The 15,924-nt window shown below is 38.2% G+C and overlaps 1 protein-coding gene across 1 annotated transcript; it reads left to right on the plus strand.

Moving 5' to 3' along the window:
• The first annotated feature begins 13,056 nt into the window (after positions 1-13,056).
• Positions 13,057-13,844, plus strand: LOC148546748 (uncharacterized). The gene is made up of 2 exons (XM_088498224.1): positions 13,057-13,255; positions 13,381-13,844. Exons 1-2 carry the CDS (start codon positions 13,057-13,059, stop codon positions 13,842-13,844), a joined length of 663 nt encoding a protein of 220 aa, XP_088354350.1.
• The last annotated feature ends 2,080 nt before the right edge of the window (positions 13,845-15,924 follow it).

A 15,924-nucleotide genomic window follows, 5' to 3' on the forward strand; every position in this document is an offset into this window, starting at 1 on the left:
ATCGATTATCTTTGCATTGTGTGATCTCAATACAAAGTCAACGGCTATTCGCATCCTAGTTTGATCGTTTACTGTCTGCAAGTCATTAAACCGCAGTTCATAAGTTCCTCGATTAACAACACTGTCATATCACATTTTAAGTATTTTCATCGTTAACAAATTTCATTCAACTAACTCATCATCCATGTTTGTGAAACACGCACCGTCACACTGTGTATAGCCCATAGAGCTCCCCTAATAATCCATTGCAAGACCCATACACCGCAGTCCATCCTAACACAAACAAAAGAATAGTTTGTTTAGAGACTGATAGAATAGCGATGCTATACACAAAAGACGTTGCACAAAGATAATGATACACAACGATTATTAAGAACATTATGACAACAGAACTCACGATAGCCGATGTTGCTGAGGCACCACAAGCTCCTCGAAAGGGTAAGACGAGAAGCGTGGTCTTTCAGCAGTGGTCTTGGATAGCCACTTGGGTCCAATTGTTAACGATTCCAGATGCAATGTCTGATTAAGAAACAAGTAGGAGGAAAGCATTTACGATAATATTCCCAAAAAAAATAAGGCCTACATATAACAGTAGATGCAGCCAGTATAGGTAATTAAGTCATGTCCAGGGGTCCGACTTGTATCTAACAAGTTCAACCTACAAACGGTGGCTCCGTCAGGTGCCATGCTATTTATAATATCTGACAATGTGCATTTCTCTTAACATTTCACACTTTTATGAATTAATATAGCAACACTAACAAGACTAGCAGAGACGAAGGAAATAATTCAGCCATCATAGTCACAACAACATAGTTTAACCGTGTATAATATGGCACATAGTACGTAGTTCAGAACTAACAAGCATAACATGGTAAATGTATTAACCTAAGTAACATGTATTAACATGTATGATCTGGTACCCAGTCACTACACTTACAACTTGCGTCATAGCAAGTTTTCTTGACTCAGTCTCCATTGGATACTTGAAAGAGTCGAAGTACATAAGCCTCTGTCGGCGTACGTCCACGACCATCAAGTACCAGTGTCCATCTGTCCACATCGGTTGAAAAGATCTGTTGGTCGCAACTTGGGCAACAAAAGTTTATTAGGGAGTATAACGTACGACCTAATGAATCACGCCTTCCAACAGATATGGAAATCGTTTACAAACCTCGGTAACCTTGTCGACCTTGCACCTCATATGCTTGCTCACAACCACGTCCATGTTAGCCTGTGTCATACGTGTTCCTTGGAGGGCATCTTGCTGAGGTCCAAGCAAGATGGGTCCCTTGTTAGTTAACGAAACTTATCCTAAACTTTATTGACTTTACCACACGCGTAAGAAAGACTTAACCACACCCATGTACATGTTCGCTGCTACATGTGTCGTGACTCACCCTGATCATAGTCGGCATGAACCACTGGTGCTGACTGGAGGTCTTCGACAACATCGTTGCCACGATAGTAATAACCTGCAAATTAAGTAAGCAACTTATGAGTGATGATATGGGACATTCAGCCGAATGATAATTGTAAGACAATAACTAATGCATTAAGTTAAATGTAAACACTCACGTCATCCATGACTCTTTAATTTGGGCCAAGCGTTAATAATGATGTTCTATCCGCAACACAGTGATCAACGTCAGCCAGAATTTCACTGAAATGACATGCTTTCAGGGGTCAAAACATACTCGCTGATCCGATTTTGCGTAATCGGAAGACAAATGTGTAACAAAGCAGAAACAGGGTGGAGCTAATTGTTGCCTAATAACGTTGGAGTCTCCAAATCTTTTTCGCAAACATTTTTTATGCCATAATAAATGAAGCAATGCACCCTAGAAAGAATTGGCTGAAAACATTTGATATACCTCTTCGGATGATCCTTGCTATTAACAGCAAGCTCAACCCCTGTGAGGTCCATGCTCCGTGTTGGTACGAAGGCTAGGTTGAAAGCCTACATCAAACAGTGGAATATCACAACCAGTCTCGTGTCAGTCATGAAGGAGTTGAACGGTTTATAATTAGATGAAAGGAAACCTAACCTTGGGGATCTTGTCCGCATTCATGCATAAAAGAGCCGACTCGTGCACAACTCCGTCGCTACAAACCAGGGTGAGGTAATTGTAGTGCTTCTGTAGGCAGTTAGAGCGCCGCGGCAACTTGCTACGTGGATGATGAGGACGTCGACTCTGCCATTCTCGTTCGCCGGTTAGATCAACCTGGCAGGAATCAGACGAGCACTACTTAGATAAGTATAAAAAGGACAGGGATGGTGAAAGAAACAGTTGCTTTACCATGTTAACTAACTGTTAACGGTGTTAGGCCTTACCAAGTTATGGGGTATTTTCGGCTGCGTCTTGTCTCGGGCGGATCGCCGATTGCGAGGGGCTCTCTTAGACCTCTTGGATCTGAAAGGCATATGATCCATGCTAAAGTTTGCATCCAGCGTCGGCGCATAGGTCGGATCATGGTGCTGCGACGGGTCCGTTTCCTGAGAAATAAGATCATCTTGTTGAAAATCCTCTGGTCGTAGCCGCCGCTTTGACGGGATCCCATTCCAACACGGGCACCTGACTCCATTTTTCCGGTCACACTATTGCTCCCTATCCTAAATCTTCGCCAACATAGTCAACGCCTTCTAAAAGTCTGTCACGACCTGATTGTGTCAGCATATGCATTCGGTGAGCCTTCGAATTTCTTTATTTAGGCCGGACACGCTGGTGACAACACTCAGTACGATTGGGCTGCAATCCTGTTTCGACAACAACTTCAGGACATCGATAACTAAACAGGTTTCAATGCAGCTGTTCATGGAATTTACCAAACTAATTACTAGAATGGTCACATCTATATCCTTACGTTTGCAACACGGGCACAGGAGGATCCAGTACCGGCAAGGGACTGGCCTGGATCGACATTGGTTCGCTGAGGTAAGCTGCGGACATAACGATTGACGATGTCAATCTACTGATATAAAAAATAACACATTTACAATTGAAATGATAAATATCGATAGCGGAACGGTCTCCAACCTGTTTGAATGGGCTGGGGTTGCTCGCCTGGCACACGAATGCGTCGATTCGGACTGCGTCGGCAACCAAGGACGGACACTGACCGGCGGTTCGGAGAAACCAAACCTCGACGGCGACCTTGTTATTCTGTTGCTTGTTGGACGCCTGCAAACATCATGTAAGTGAGCGGTTGCGGGAACAAATATTCAAATTTTATTAGAGACAAATGTGCCTGACGCCCAACGAAAATTATATCCAACTTAAACTTTCTGCTTTTTTGGTTTTCTGTTTAGGTCGGCCCGTTAAAGGTTGTTATCTTCTACTTACCACGCTCATACAAGGGCGAGCAGTGGTTAAGTATTCGTGACCAGGTATAAGGTCAACAATGATAGTTTTCTATCAAACCCATTTCTATTACTTATTTGTCGGCCCATGAATGCACCCAAAACAAAAGCTTAGTTGGTCCTACCAGACATGCCTTTTTTTATTTGAAATGCTTTCGAAATCCAGTACAACCCTGGCCCTACAATTTTCAGACTTTTTTGCCAAAGGTAAACCGTGTTTAATTTGCATTGGGTTGAATAAAAAAAAAATTTTTTTCTATCAATTTTGCGAATAGTGATTGGCTGATGTGGCTTAAGCGGGTGGAGACACAGGACCTCAGATTGCGCTGGAGGACCCAGACGTCAACCTTGGGGATGACGTTCCCCGTAGAGATGAAGTGGAATACCATGATTAATTTCAACAGAATCTAAGGTGCATCCACAAATGAAACTTTTCTGGAACGTGTAATGAGACAAAGTTTCGAATGCTAACCTCCGTGAAGAACAACTTGAGCCTCCACCTCCTTTTGATGACGCGGGGGTATACGTGGAATCACCATCTTCCCGCTGCGATGACATGTGTCCCCGACGAATGGTTTCAGGAAGTGGAGCTTATCCTTGCCTGTTAGCCGTCAGAGATTCTTTAAAGATAGCACACCATGTGACCTTCAAATGAAAAATCAGTGTAGGCCGTACCCCAATGCCGATCATGTCATCTTCATCGATCACATTGACATGTCCTTCCAAAAGATAGGAAAATACCACAAAACCGTTGGGTTTCTGGAACACGAAATGCCTTTGGGGGCAGTTAGGTTGACTTTGTTAGTTGTGGCTGGTTCTTTGCAAAGAGACGAATCTCACTCATTAGTCCAAGTTCACATGCATTGTACACATGCATTGAGGTTGGTGTGGTGAGACAATGGAACTGTATCTCCTATGCCAGCCCTGTGACTCAGTTATCTGATCCCCTCAGTCAACCCATTTTTCCATCAACACCCCAACTGGAGTATCATAAAACTAGGTGCAGCACATAAGGGCTGATGCAAATAACCAAAAATGTCACGGGTCCATTGCAGGGACACTGTGGTCTTTTACAGTTGAATTATTCTACAAACCATGCCCGTAGCAGAGCTTTCCCCCAAGATCTGTCAATCACGTCACGTCCAACCTAATCCCAACCTCAGGCACACAACTGCGGTGGCCTGCTCTCCCTACCAATGGTGCATGCTGTTATAAATTCATAGGCATGTGACTCTACCGAACAGGGGTCGGGGACAACGTTACGGACCAGGGTACACTGTAGGCGGTACTGATGTGGTACATTCAAGGATTTTCAGTCTTCGAAAGTTGCTGTACCATTACGACTTCGACGGTATAGTATGAATAGAAGCCTTCCCTTTGCATCTTCGGTATCAAACGGGGGCTGCTTCGGGAATTTATATTAACTGGATTTAATGATTTAACCCGTAATCATGGATCCATTTTATCTGGAGGATTCGAGTTAACTCTTTAAAAAAAATAAGGTGATAATAGTTAGCATATAGTTTCCTAGTAGTAATTATTACTAGAAGGTCCATTATCTGAATCAGTGAAATAGTATTCCTGTTAGCGTAATTCCTTAAATAATTATAATTTAGTATAATGAAATTATGACCCCTTAAATTTCATTTTGAGTTGAATAATATAAACCGACACTTAAATAATTTTATAATTGCGTAATGTAATTAAAAATTATAATCGTTAAAAAATAAAGTACAGTTTAATAATTTCATGTAATAATTAAACAAATAAGCTGAATTAAGTTCAGTACAAACAATACTTATCAAAGGAAATTAATTATCGTACCTGTTGATAATAAATATGTTTTAAAATTTGTTTATTATGATTATTTACTAATCATGAATTTGTGTAACTATTTATTTTCCAACAGATCACCACGTGGCGGGTTATTAGTCAAACAACAAAGGCCCCAACTCAACGGGCTCTCTCATCGTCCAGGGCATGCAAGGAATCTCGTAATGAACACACGTTAGGAACTTTTATTTATTCACAAGAAAAATATCTTTTTCATATGAGAAAAACATGTGTTAGAAGATGTTGTAAATTACGGCGTCACGGAGAAAATGTTCATTTTTTCAACTTCCAGTTATTTTACTTTTTACACTAAAGATTTGTGAAACACCAAAGAAAATTAATAAATTTATTCCTTCGATAAGTACAGAACATGTTTTAACAACAACAGACGTCGAATAGCGCAGAACGTTCACACGAAGCCACACTAAACGAGCACAAGATATAAGTACAGATCTCGAGATTCTTGAGTAGATATATCAAAAGATAATAATGATAGGGATCTAGCCGCCACTTGCGGAGTTTAAGCCGGCTAGTTATGTACAGACATACAGAATATAGACAGATAAAATAGCTTGTACAAATTTTCTCTCAAGTAAGCTGCTACTACAGATCACCTAAATAGGCAAAATCATAAAATTTACTCAAAAACCATCGCCCGAATACGGACAAATCTAGATTGGAAACTAGAGTGTGTGCTTCGAGTTCTTACGAGGTTTTCTTAGATAGAAACCATGAAGTCAACGAGAGCTTCACGTGCCCGTGAACAGCCCGTCAATCGGGGCTCCATAGCTCAAGATATTGTTATCGGAAGGCGATGATAAGTAGTAACATCACCTCTTCTCTTCTTTTTTCTCAAGCCGGGCCTCTTTCTTCTTTTCTGCTGAGAATGAGCTGAATGCTCATTAGTAGAGCATATAAACGTTGGGCATTGTGCCCGGTTTCGGAGAACCAAATTCGCTTGACTCTGATTTAGTTACTCAATCTGGCGAAATGCTCCTTTGGTAGAAAGTACTGTCCATCCTGACACAAATGTCTCGCAAAAAACTCATCGGAACTAAAACTTCTCACCCGGGTGTTCTCTCCTTGCTCTAGTAGGAACAACAATTTTCACTCCAACACTTCCTGCATGTTACTGAGTTGCTCTCATTCAAATTTCAATCCCTATACTGTTGGTACGGAGTTTACAGCCACAAATTAGTCGGAAAGTGAGCCGGGTCATACCAAGTAATAAATCAGGTGAGTGAGGGTCGATCCCACGATGATTGATGGATTAAGCAACAATGGTTAAGTCATTTGCTTAATTAGACAAACAGAAAAGAGCGTTTGGATCTCAATTGCATTAAACAGTAAATTCATAAAATTAAACAAGCAAGCAGTGAATTTAAGAGGATTATATGCCAATTAACTCCAACTAGAGGGTGAAGTTCAATTCTAGTTATATGCCATGGAAATTCTAATTACCCAAATATAAGAGGATTATATGTCACGTATCCCGTTAAGTCCAGATAAATAGAAATTCAGGAGAATATGTCTTCAAGATGTTGTTCAAGTGAGGAGCTTTTCCAAGTTATACAAGAGCTCAATTAGAAAGAATGTCATACTTCCGTTCCACCCAATTTCATAAGATAAAGAACGAGAACAATTCTTGAATTATATGAATCAATTCATGAGTTAAAATAGAAAAAAAAACAATAGAATCAATCTATACAAAAGAGAGAGCTCCTAACCTTAGCAGTGGAGGTTTAGTTGCTCATAGTTCAGAGTGGAAACAAGGATTTTCTTAAACTAAAAATTTGGAATGAGGTGGAATCAATATCCAGAAGAGAAGTTTCTTTTCTCTTTTATATATAATCCTATGGAATTTAAAATCTATTTTCTAAAACTAAAAAAATATCTTTGCCTATTTTAAAGTAAAATACAAATTTAAATTATAATTAATTAAATAAATCTTCGAGCACGCCAAAACTTTGGACGCTGGGACCACCAACCATGCGCATAACTTGAGATGAGCTGTGCCTTACTTGGAGTGGCCAGTGAGAGTTGGGTTGCAAAGCTCTTAGTGCTACGCCTTACTTGAGATATGATTGCGCCTTACCTAGGATGTGAGTTGCTCCTTATACGTGCTTGTTGGTGTCTTATGCCTAACTAGAGAAATCTCAAGTTAGGCGTAGCCTTGGCAGCGTGGTTGGACAAGAAGTATGAACTATAATATATCGTTGGCAGGCTCTTGAAGTTAGATTTCGAACGACACTAGAATCACGTCCGTTGGACCTCTGTAGCTCGAGATACTCACGTTTGATTGCAGAGAGGTCAGGGTTGACAGCAACATTTGTCTTCTTCTCTTTCTCTGCGGAAACTCCATCGAATATACTCGAATGCTACCTAAAATAAACAGAATTGCACACGACTCAAAGTATCATCTATAGTGACAAAAAGATAATTAATTCGTCATTAAACTCAACAAATTGAATGCAAATTCACTAGGAAAAGATAGAAAAGATTCTCACGCATCAACTGTGTGCTACGGACTAAGCATTTTACTTACATCGACGAATCCTCAAAGACATAGATTTCGATCAGAACATCTTTCATTGACCGAACCACTCAGAACAGTAAGAGAAAACATTTTCAACCGGTAGACCCAGAATAATCGATTTTGTCCGCTGATTCATAACACATATCAACAGAGATAGTTTTCTCCATTTTTTCCAAACAGGAGTGTTAGAGGGTTGACGAAGAAGAACTAGGAGTAAACTGCATGCAAATGGAAAGACTACACCCCTAACCTATTACTATAGTTTCATATGGTTCCAATGTGGAGGATTAACTTGGAGAGGTCAACGTGAGCGATATTACTTGGGTTTAAGGTTTTTTTTACCATGCCACCCTTTCCGTTGCCGCATGAATAAATTATCCACTAACTCAAAAGGCATAGCAACGTTGCTGTGAATACTGTATCAAAGTATTTTGATTCAATGTACCTGACCGATACATGGGAAATTTCTTTTCGAAACCTAACTGTCCCGAATTTAAGTGCACCATGGGAACTCACGTTCTGAGGTGTTTCGTCCTACCAAGGGTGGAGCTATTCTCTTGGTTTGTATTAGTTGAGAGGGTGAATACATAGGAAAGACTATGCAGATTAGGCCTAAGTCACCATTTTCATAGTCTGTGTGTTTTACGTGGTAACTCTGTTTACTCTGCTTTTTATTGGCTGTGACCTCTGTCAGTGACCAACTTGACAGTATGTGTGTTTTTTGGTGTATCTCGGTTGAGTCTGCTTGTCATCTGTTTGTTGGCAGTGAGCCTACTTGGCATGTGTGGTGTGCTCGACTGTTCGCTCTTGCAAGGAATTGGACCACGCCGGGTACACTAATGCTACACTCTCAGTAGATGGACGGATGATTCACAAAGGAAGATTGCGACGAAGAGGTAGTTGATTTATTTCGTTGCTGTTATTTGGCAATTTGGCTACAAAGTAATTAGTATTAAGATCAACGACGGTACATGAGAATAGTTGTTGATCATAATAACAACTTCAAGAGAGGTATGGTACCTTAAACATTTCTGCATTAAAAATGTTAATCTAAATTCAAAATTACGCTCTATGTGAAATTTTTTTAGGAAAAATTATTGTAAAGGACTTTTAGGAAGATTTAATTTTTAAAAAGGATCTTTAATATTAAAATTATTAAGAAGGACTAAATATTTTTATACTATTTCAGAAGGAAAATCAAATATTTTAATAAAGAGATAAATATATCTTCAATTGCACTTTTATTTCTTTACTATAACCTTTATGTTCATAAATTCTCTTTCTCTGACTATTTTAATAGTTTTTATTAATTATTTTTTTATTTAATTTTTTATTTTTGTGATCTTTACCCAACGAGAAAAAAAGACAAAAGATCATAAAAAAGTAAAGTAAATAAATAAATAAATAAATAAATAAAAATTACTAAAATTTTGGAAAAAAATTGTTAATATAAAAATTATAAAAATAAATAAAATATAATTAAAGATATATTTATCTTTTTATAAAAAAGATTTCATTCTTCTTATTAAATACTGTACAAAGATTTGGAATTTCTTAATAATTTTAATATTAAAGGTCCTTTTTAATAATTAAATCTTTCCAACGGTCTTTTACAATAATTTTTCCATTTATTTATATATGATTATTTCCCTCCAAAATATTTTTGCTTACTTATTTTTAGAATTGTACAAAATCATTTAAAAAAGATAACATAAAGATAAAATTTAAATTATATCTATGATTATTATTTTATTATTGATTTCATTATGAAAACATAATTTTGTATAACTATTTTTCCTAAAATGGTTTTATATAATTTTGTGTTATGATTGTCCTTCTGAATAATTTCAAAAAAAAAAAAAAAACACTGATATTACTTTCTTGGTTATTTTTATTTCAGAAGATAATTTTTAGTAATTGCTTTTTTTTTACGAAAATGGTTTTTTTATGTTTTTTCTCGAACTTTTGAAAAACTAACACCGGAATGATATTCTCTCTCGTAAATTGTTATGTTTTTTTTTTAAATTGTCCCCAGCAGAGTTCCACTCATGTCGGTGTTTGTAAACCCCGATAAATTAGTTTTTAATAAGAGAGATTAGAAATTCGAATATTATATTAAATTAAGATAGAGCTCATCGAAACGAGAATTTTGACACTAATTTCGAAAAAATCGGCCCAAAATTGGACCGAACAGGCCGAACCGGTTGAACCGGGCCCAAATCGAGCCCGTGGGCCCAACCGGCCCAGCATTTAATGAATCCAAGCCTCTCTTCTTCCCCCCATTCAGCAGAGGTAGCGTGAAACACATTTAGGGGAAGAGAGAAACGAAGAACATTTCCAACCCTTACATCACTTTTCAAAATCCCGTAACTCCTCCGTCCGAGCTCCAATCGCCGCACCGTTTGTGGCCACGCATCCACCGCATCGAGCTCTACATTTCTACCGGAATAATTTCATAGGTAAGCCCTTAAATATTCTCAGCCACTCTTTTCCCCTAATTTTCAAAATTTGAGAAGGAATGTTGAATTTCTTTGATTTCTGATGTTTTAGGATCCAATTAACTTGAGGAAAACGTTCACTCTTGCTTATGTGAAGCTTGGGTAAGGTGAGGATACGATAATTCTATTTTAATTTCATTGGATTTGAGCTTTGAGTATTAAATTGGGTATATATATGTTATAAATGTGTATTAGGTTATGAATAAATAATTGGAGCTTGGAATTGTGAATACTGGAACTTGGAGGAAGCGGATTAGTTGAGGTTTTGAGGGCTTTGTTCTTTTAGGAAAATTGTCTTGGAATAATACTTGGGAATCGGCTAAGGTATGGTTTAGGTTTCTTGCATTTAATATGTAATGTTCTGTGAAAACTTAGGCTAGATGACCATAGGATAAGTTGGAATGTAGGTATACATTTAATGTTTAGTAATGGGTTGATGATTATACTTGGTTTGGTTTGGTGATTTGTTTGTAAGATGATATTGGTTGCTAGTTGGATCTTTGAAAGGATATGTGATTGAATTGTTGATTATATGGCTATATTTTGGTTTGGTTGAATGATGATTGATGATAAGATATGGAGCTTGTTGAGGATTATTGTTGGCAATTTGGATTGGTGGTAATAGGTTTGAAAATAATTGGAATGGAAATTTCGAATGAAAAATGAGATATTTTGTGTTAAAAACCTAGGATTTGTGAACTATGATTCTTAGTTGAATTTTGGTTGTTGGATTTGAATATTGTATGAGTATAATTGTTAATCTGAGGTAGATTTATTGTGGTGATTGTTATGATGATGAGGAAGGGTATGTTGAATTGAAAAGAATGCAGTTTTAGACCCGAAAAGGGTGGCAAAGTCCGAGTTTTAGAGGAGATGCTGCCGAAATTTTATAAAAATTAGAGATTTTGTTTAGATGATTATTTAAAAAGCTTTAGATTCAAAGGTTATATGGTTTGATTTTGAGTTATTAAGAAAATGAGTATGTTTCAAGTTTGATTCATTTAGAAAATAATGAATTATGTTTTGAATTGGAACTATTGAGAGACAGAATAGAAGGTGTGATAATGAAAGATAAGGATTGAATATGATTGATGTATGATGATGAATGAGATGCGATTGAGAATGATGTGGATGATGATGAATTATAATTGAATTATTTATTTGGCTTGAATGACTTAATGATCTGAGATACGAGGTTCCCTGGATTAAGTGACGTGGCTTGCCACCACGTGTACCAGGTTGAAAACTCGATACTTTGTTGACCCTACGACGTAAGTGTGACCGGACACTATATAAATTCCCGGAAATGTTACCCCCATTGAGTAATATTGATTATTTGAGAAAAAGTTATGCATAGACTCTTGGGGATGCACGTCGGGGGACAGTCTAAGGACAATTCAGACTTGTCGGGTTGGCTGGATAACCGACAGATGAGCCTCATCAGCCATAGGACAGGCATGCATCATATGCATAATACTTGAATTACTTGCTTGTGCTTTAATTGGGTGTGCCTATGTGTACTTGCCATGTTAAATGTGTATTTGTTACCTGCAGTAACTGTAACCTTCTTGTGCTTGCCTTTATCTGCTTATTTGTTTGTGAAAATGCATGATGGAGTTGGAGGTAAGGAGGAATGGTAGTATGGGACTTAGATTTTAAGGTTAAGTTAAGTTAGGATTAAATATTCTTAGAAAAACACCTTTTATGGCTCCTGTTTAATACTTTAAGCTCTATAATCTGAGTGTCGGCGTTCTAGGATTGCCTCTGGCATTCCCAGGACCTTATATATTATGTGTGTGGCACCTTTACCATACTGAGAACCTCCGGTTCTCATTCCATACGATGTTGTTGTTTTTCAGATGCAGGTCGAGAGACGTCTCGTTAGGCGTCTGGACTCTTGAAGTGAAGTGGTTACTGGGTAGTTTTGCTGTATAGTGATGTATATATATGTACTTAGTTTTCTCTCCGCATAACTTGTTCTCTTGATCCTCTTAGAGGTTTATGGAGAGGCAGGATTTTGTTTATGTGTGTGTGTAAATATTCTCCGGCCAGTCTTGACTTCACAGGCTGAGTTAGGAGCTTGTTATTTTGTATCTTTGGCACTCTATTCCTATTTTTACAATCTTATGTTTGATGGATATAGTTTTCTTAGCACGCAAGTTAACTCGTTCCTTGAGCGTTGCGCTTTTATTTTGCGATTTTTATTTCCTCTATTCTTCAAGGCTCCTAGCATATTATAATTCTTCTGCTATTATATATACTCATTTTATTTTAGAGGTCGTAATACCTCTCCACCTCTGTTTTACGACTTAAGCATAAAGCTTAGTGTGGTAGGGTGTTACAATATTAGTTTCTCAAAATTACACTAAAAATTAATTATAAAAACAGTATTTTGGTGAAAAAGATCATAATACAACAAAAAAATACTATTTAAAGTAAAAAAAAATTTTGGTATTATTTTTAGAAATTATTTAAAGTATATATAACAAAAAATATTTCAAATATAACAACAAATTTAAAAAAATCACTCTCGTAAAAATAATTATAATAAATTCATTTCTTGAACATGAAGAACATATAAACATCAAAATAAATTTATAAATTATAAATATTTTTAAAGAAATGAATATCGGGCCATTTGGAGTCAATCTTAAGGTAAAATGAATCAGCAAGGAAAGTGAAAACCCTTAGCAGTGGACAAGTCGGTTACATATGGGGAGCCCAACACAGGTTTAGGCTATACTCTTTATGAAGGCACTAAACCCATCCTCGTGGTCCAACTCACAACAAGCGTAGACAAGTTCTTCGGTGGCCGTCCGAACGAAAGGATGTCCAACAGCAACACTTTTCAAGGCACTTATGAAGAGGCGGCATCCGTGGAGCACATCCGCGCTCTAATCGCTGAAGCACGCGGCGACAGTCCGAATCCGATCTCCGTTGCTGATCGTCTGAGGCAAGAATGGTGGGCTTCCGAAAACCCCGACGAGGTTGCCAGGCTCATAAGCAACACACGGAGAACGGGACTAGGTATTCCATCTCACCTATTTCAAGTACACTTGGTTTCATTCTTTTGGGTGACCAGCTGCTAACGAAGGGATCCCCGTTAGTACATTTCCGTTACTACTTTTAACATAAACTTTTTGTTCCCGCAGCCGACGAGATGATCCCAGATCATGACTGGAGCAAGGTCGCGGGTTGGAGGAACCGCCAAACAGCCTTAAGACAACTATGCAATGAGCTCTCTAGACCCACTCCTTATTACCAGATCCAAACACGAGACTTTACTATTGTGGGCATTGTTCACAGGTTTTTCATGTTAATCCCTTCGAGACTGCGCACCGGTGCCTTGTCTGCAGTTGGCAGATTCTCAACGAACCCTCACCTTGCTCGGGAAGATGCCGCGGCGGAGATGATCCGCGTCCTTCTGGAGATATCTGGAAAGCACCTTGATGATTACAACTACGACCTACTGGACGAGGCCCTGTCACTAAATTACGAACTACAATGGGAGATCGGGGCGGTGAAGTCCAGCTACAGAGAGCTCCGCTCCTCCTACAGGTACGCTCTCCGGTGTAACAACCCGGATTTGGTAGACTCCAACTCGGACTCTTCTTAATACTTTCCTCAGGGACCACTCTCGTCAACAGCGCCTCCGAATACAGTTGGCCAACCACCGGTTTTAGGCGTCCATGCGTGTATCGTCCATGAACTACATCCACAAGGTCCTTGTTGTTTGTGTGTATGCTGTTCTAGTTTTCGTGATGTTTTCTTCTTTTTTTTTCTTTATTTATTGTATTCTGTCTACTGCTCGGATCAACGTATGAAGCCGTCTGTTGCTAGGGTTAAAATAATTTTACCATCCTAATCTCTTCCTCGAATTTCGGTACCCAAAATTTGGGAGCCTCACTAACGAACGAAATTTAAAGGGATGCGCACACAGCTTCGAAACCATGACTAAACCGTAACTGAAAGAGTTAACCTCATACGACTTCCAGTGACCAAGTGTACCCACGGGAGGATGTTCAAATTACTATAAGCGACATACCAGCCTTGTTTTGAAGTCAGTAACTTAGCAATACATCATGCGTTTTTGTCGACGCTGTGTTACATGTTAACCTACTGTAAACGTTGCATGTCACGGGTACTCCTTTTACTTCGACAAGTATGACAACACAATTGATCGGTTCCATTTGGTTGATTACCCGTACTTGATAATTTTCTAATCCCATTAAAGAGCTACGGTTGGGAGTAGTTTATGGTGGGACGTACATGAGTTAATAAAATAGTAACAAACATTAACAATGAGCTTCATTTCAAAATTAATATCACTTCCAATTACTTGTTTAAGGCGACCCTACGATAGAGTTTACTGAGCATAAGGTGCAGGAGTTTTCCTCTCATCGTACATGCCACAAATGTATAACGGAGAACCACTAAAATAAATCGTAACGCCTTCTACAATGACTTAAACATAAGTCGTACGTAGACGTTATAAATAACTAACCATCCACGCAAATTATTTGATGCACATGTTGTAAACCCCGGTTAAATTAGTAGATAATTAGTCAATAAATTAATTTTTAATAAGGAAGATTAGAAATGTGAATATTATATTAAATTAGGATAGAGCTCATCGAAACGAGAATTTTGACACCAATTTCGAAGAAATCGGTCCAAAATTAGACCGAACGGGCCGAACCGGTTGAACCGGGCCCAAACCGGGCCCAACCGGACCAGCCCTTTAAGTGAACCCACGTTCTTCTTCTCCCCATTTTTGGCAGCGTCGAAGAGCATCAGGGAGAAGAAAGGAAGAACGTCAAAATTGTTACGTTAACTTCCGATCCCCGTAACTTCTCCGTCCGAGCTCCAATCGCCGCACCGTTTGCGGCCACGCGTTCACCGCGTCGAGCTCTACATTTCTACCGGAACAATTTCATAGGTAACTTGCTATTTCACTCTCAGCTTCATCTTCCCCCAATTTTCGAATTTTAAGTGGGAATATTGAATTTCTTTGATTTCTGATGTTTTAGGATCCAATTAGCTTGAGAGAAACGTTCACTCTTGCTTATGTGAAGCTTGGGTAAGGTGAGGATACGATAATTCTATTTTATTTTCATTAAATTTGAGCTTTGAGTAGTAAATTGGGTATATATGTATTATGAATGTGTATTAGGTTGAAAATAAATAATTGGAGCTTGAAATTGTGAATACTGGAACTTGGAGGAAGCGGATTAGTTGAGTTTTGAGGGGCTATCTTGGTTTTGAATAAATAGCTTTGGTCGTTACGTGAAAATCGGCTAAGGTATGGTTTAGGTTTCTTACATTTAATATATAATGTTCTGTGAAAACTTAGGCTAGATGACCATAGGATAAGTTGGAATGCAGGTGTATATTTAATATTTAGTAATTTGTCGATGAATATATTTGGTTGAAGTTTATTGGATAATTAGTTTTTAATTTTGGATGGTGAATGTTGTTATGTTAATTTGGAGAGAATTATGGTTGAATGTTATTGTTGATTAACTAATGATTTGGTGAATTATTGATTTGAGGTATAACTATTGTGGAGGTTGTTGTGATAATGAGGTATTTTGTGTTAAAAGCCTAGGATTTGTGAACTATGATCCTTAGTTGAATTTTGGTGGTTGGATTTGAATATTGTATGAGTTTAATTGTTGATTTGAGGTAGATTTATT

The sequence above is a fragment of the Arachis ipaensis genome, chromosome B9, assembly GCF_059453495.1.
Source record: "Arachis ipaensis isolate K30076 ecotype BB chromosome B9, ASM5945349v1, whole genome shotgun sequence".
NCBI lineage: Eukaryota > Viridiplantae > Streptophyta > Magnoliopsida > Fabales > Fabaceae > Arachis > Arachis ipaensis.

Excerpts from the sequence above, each read along its gene's own strand:
- LOC148546748 (XM_088498224.1), top strand. The coding sequence starts at position 13,057 with ATGTCCAACAGCAACACTTTTCAAGGCACTTATGAAGAGGCGGCATCC. Across the intron at positions 13,256-13,380 it reads CACACGGAGAACGGGACTAG|CCGACGAGATGATCCCAGAT; the intron begins GTATTCCATCTC and ends TTGTTCCCGCAG.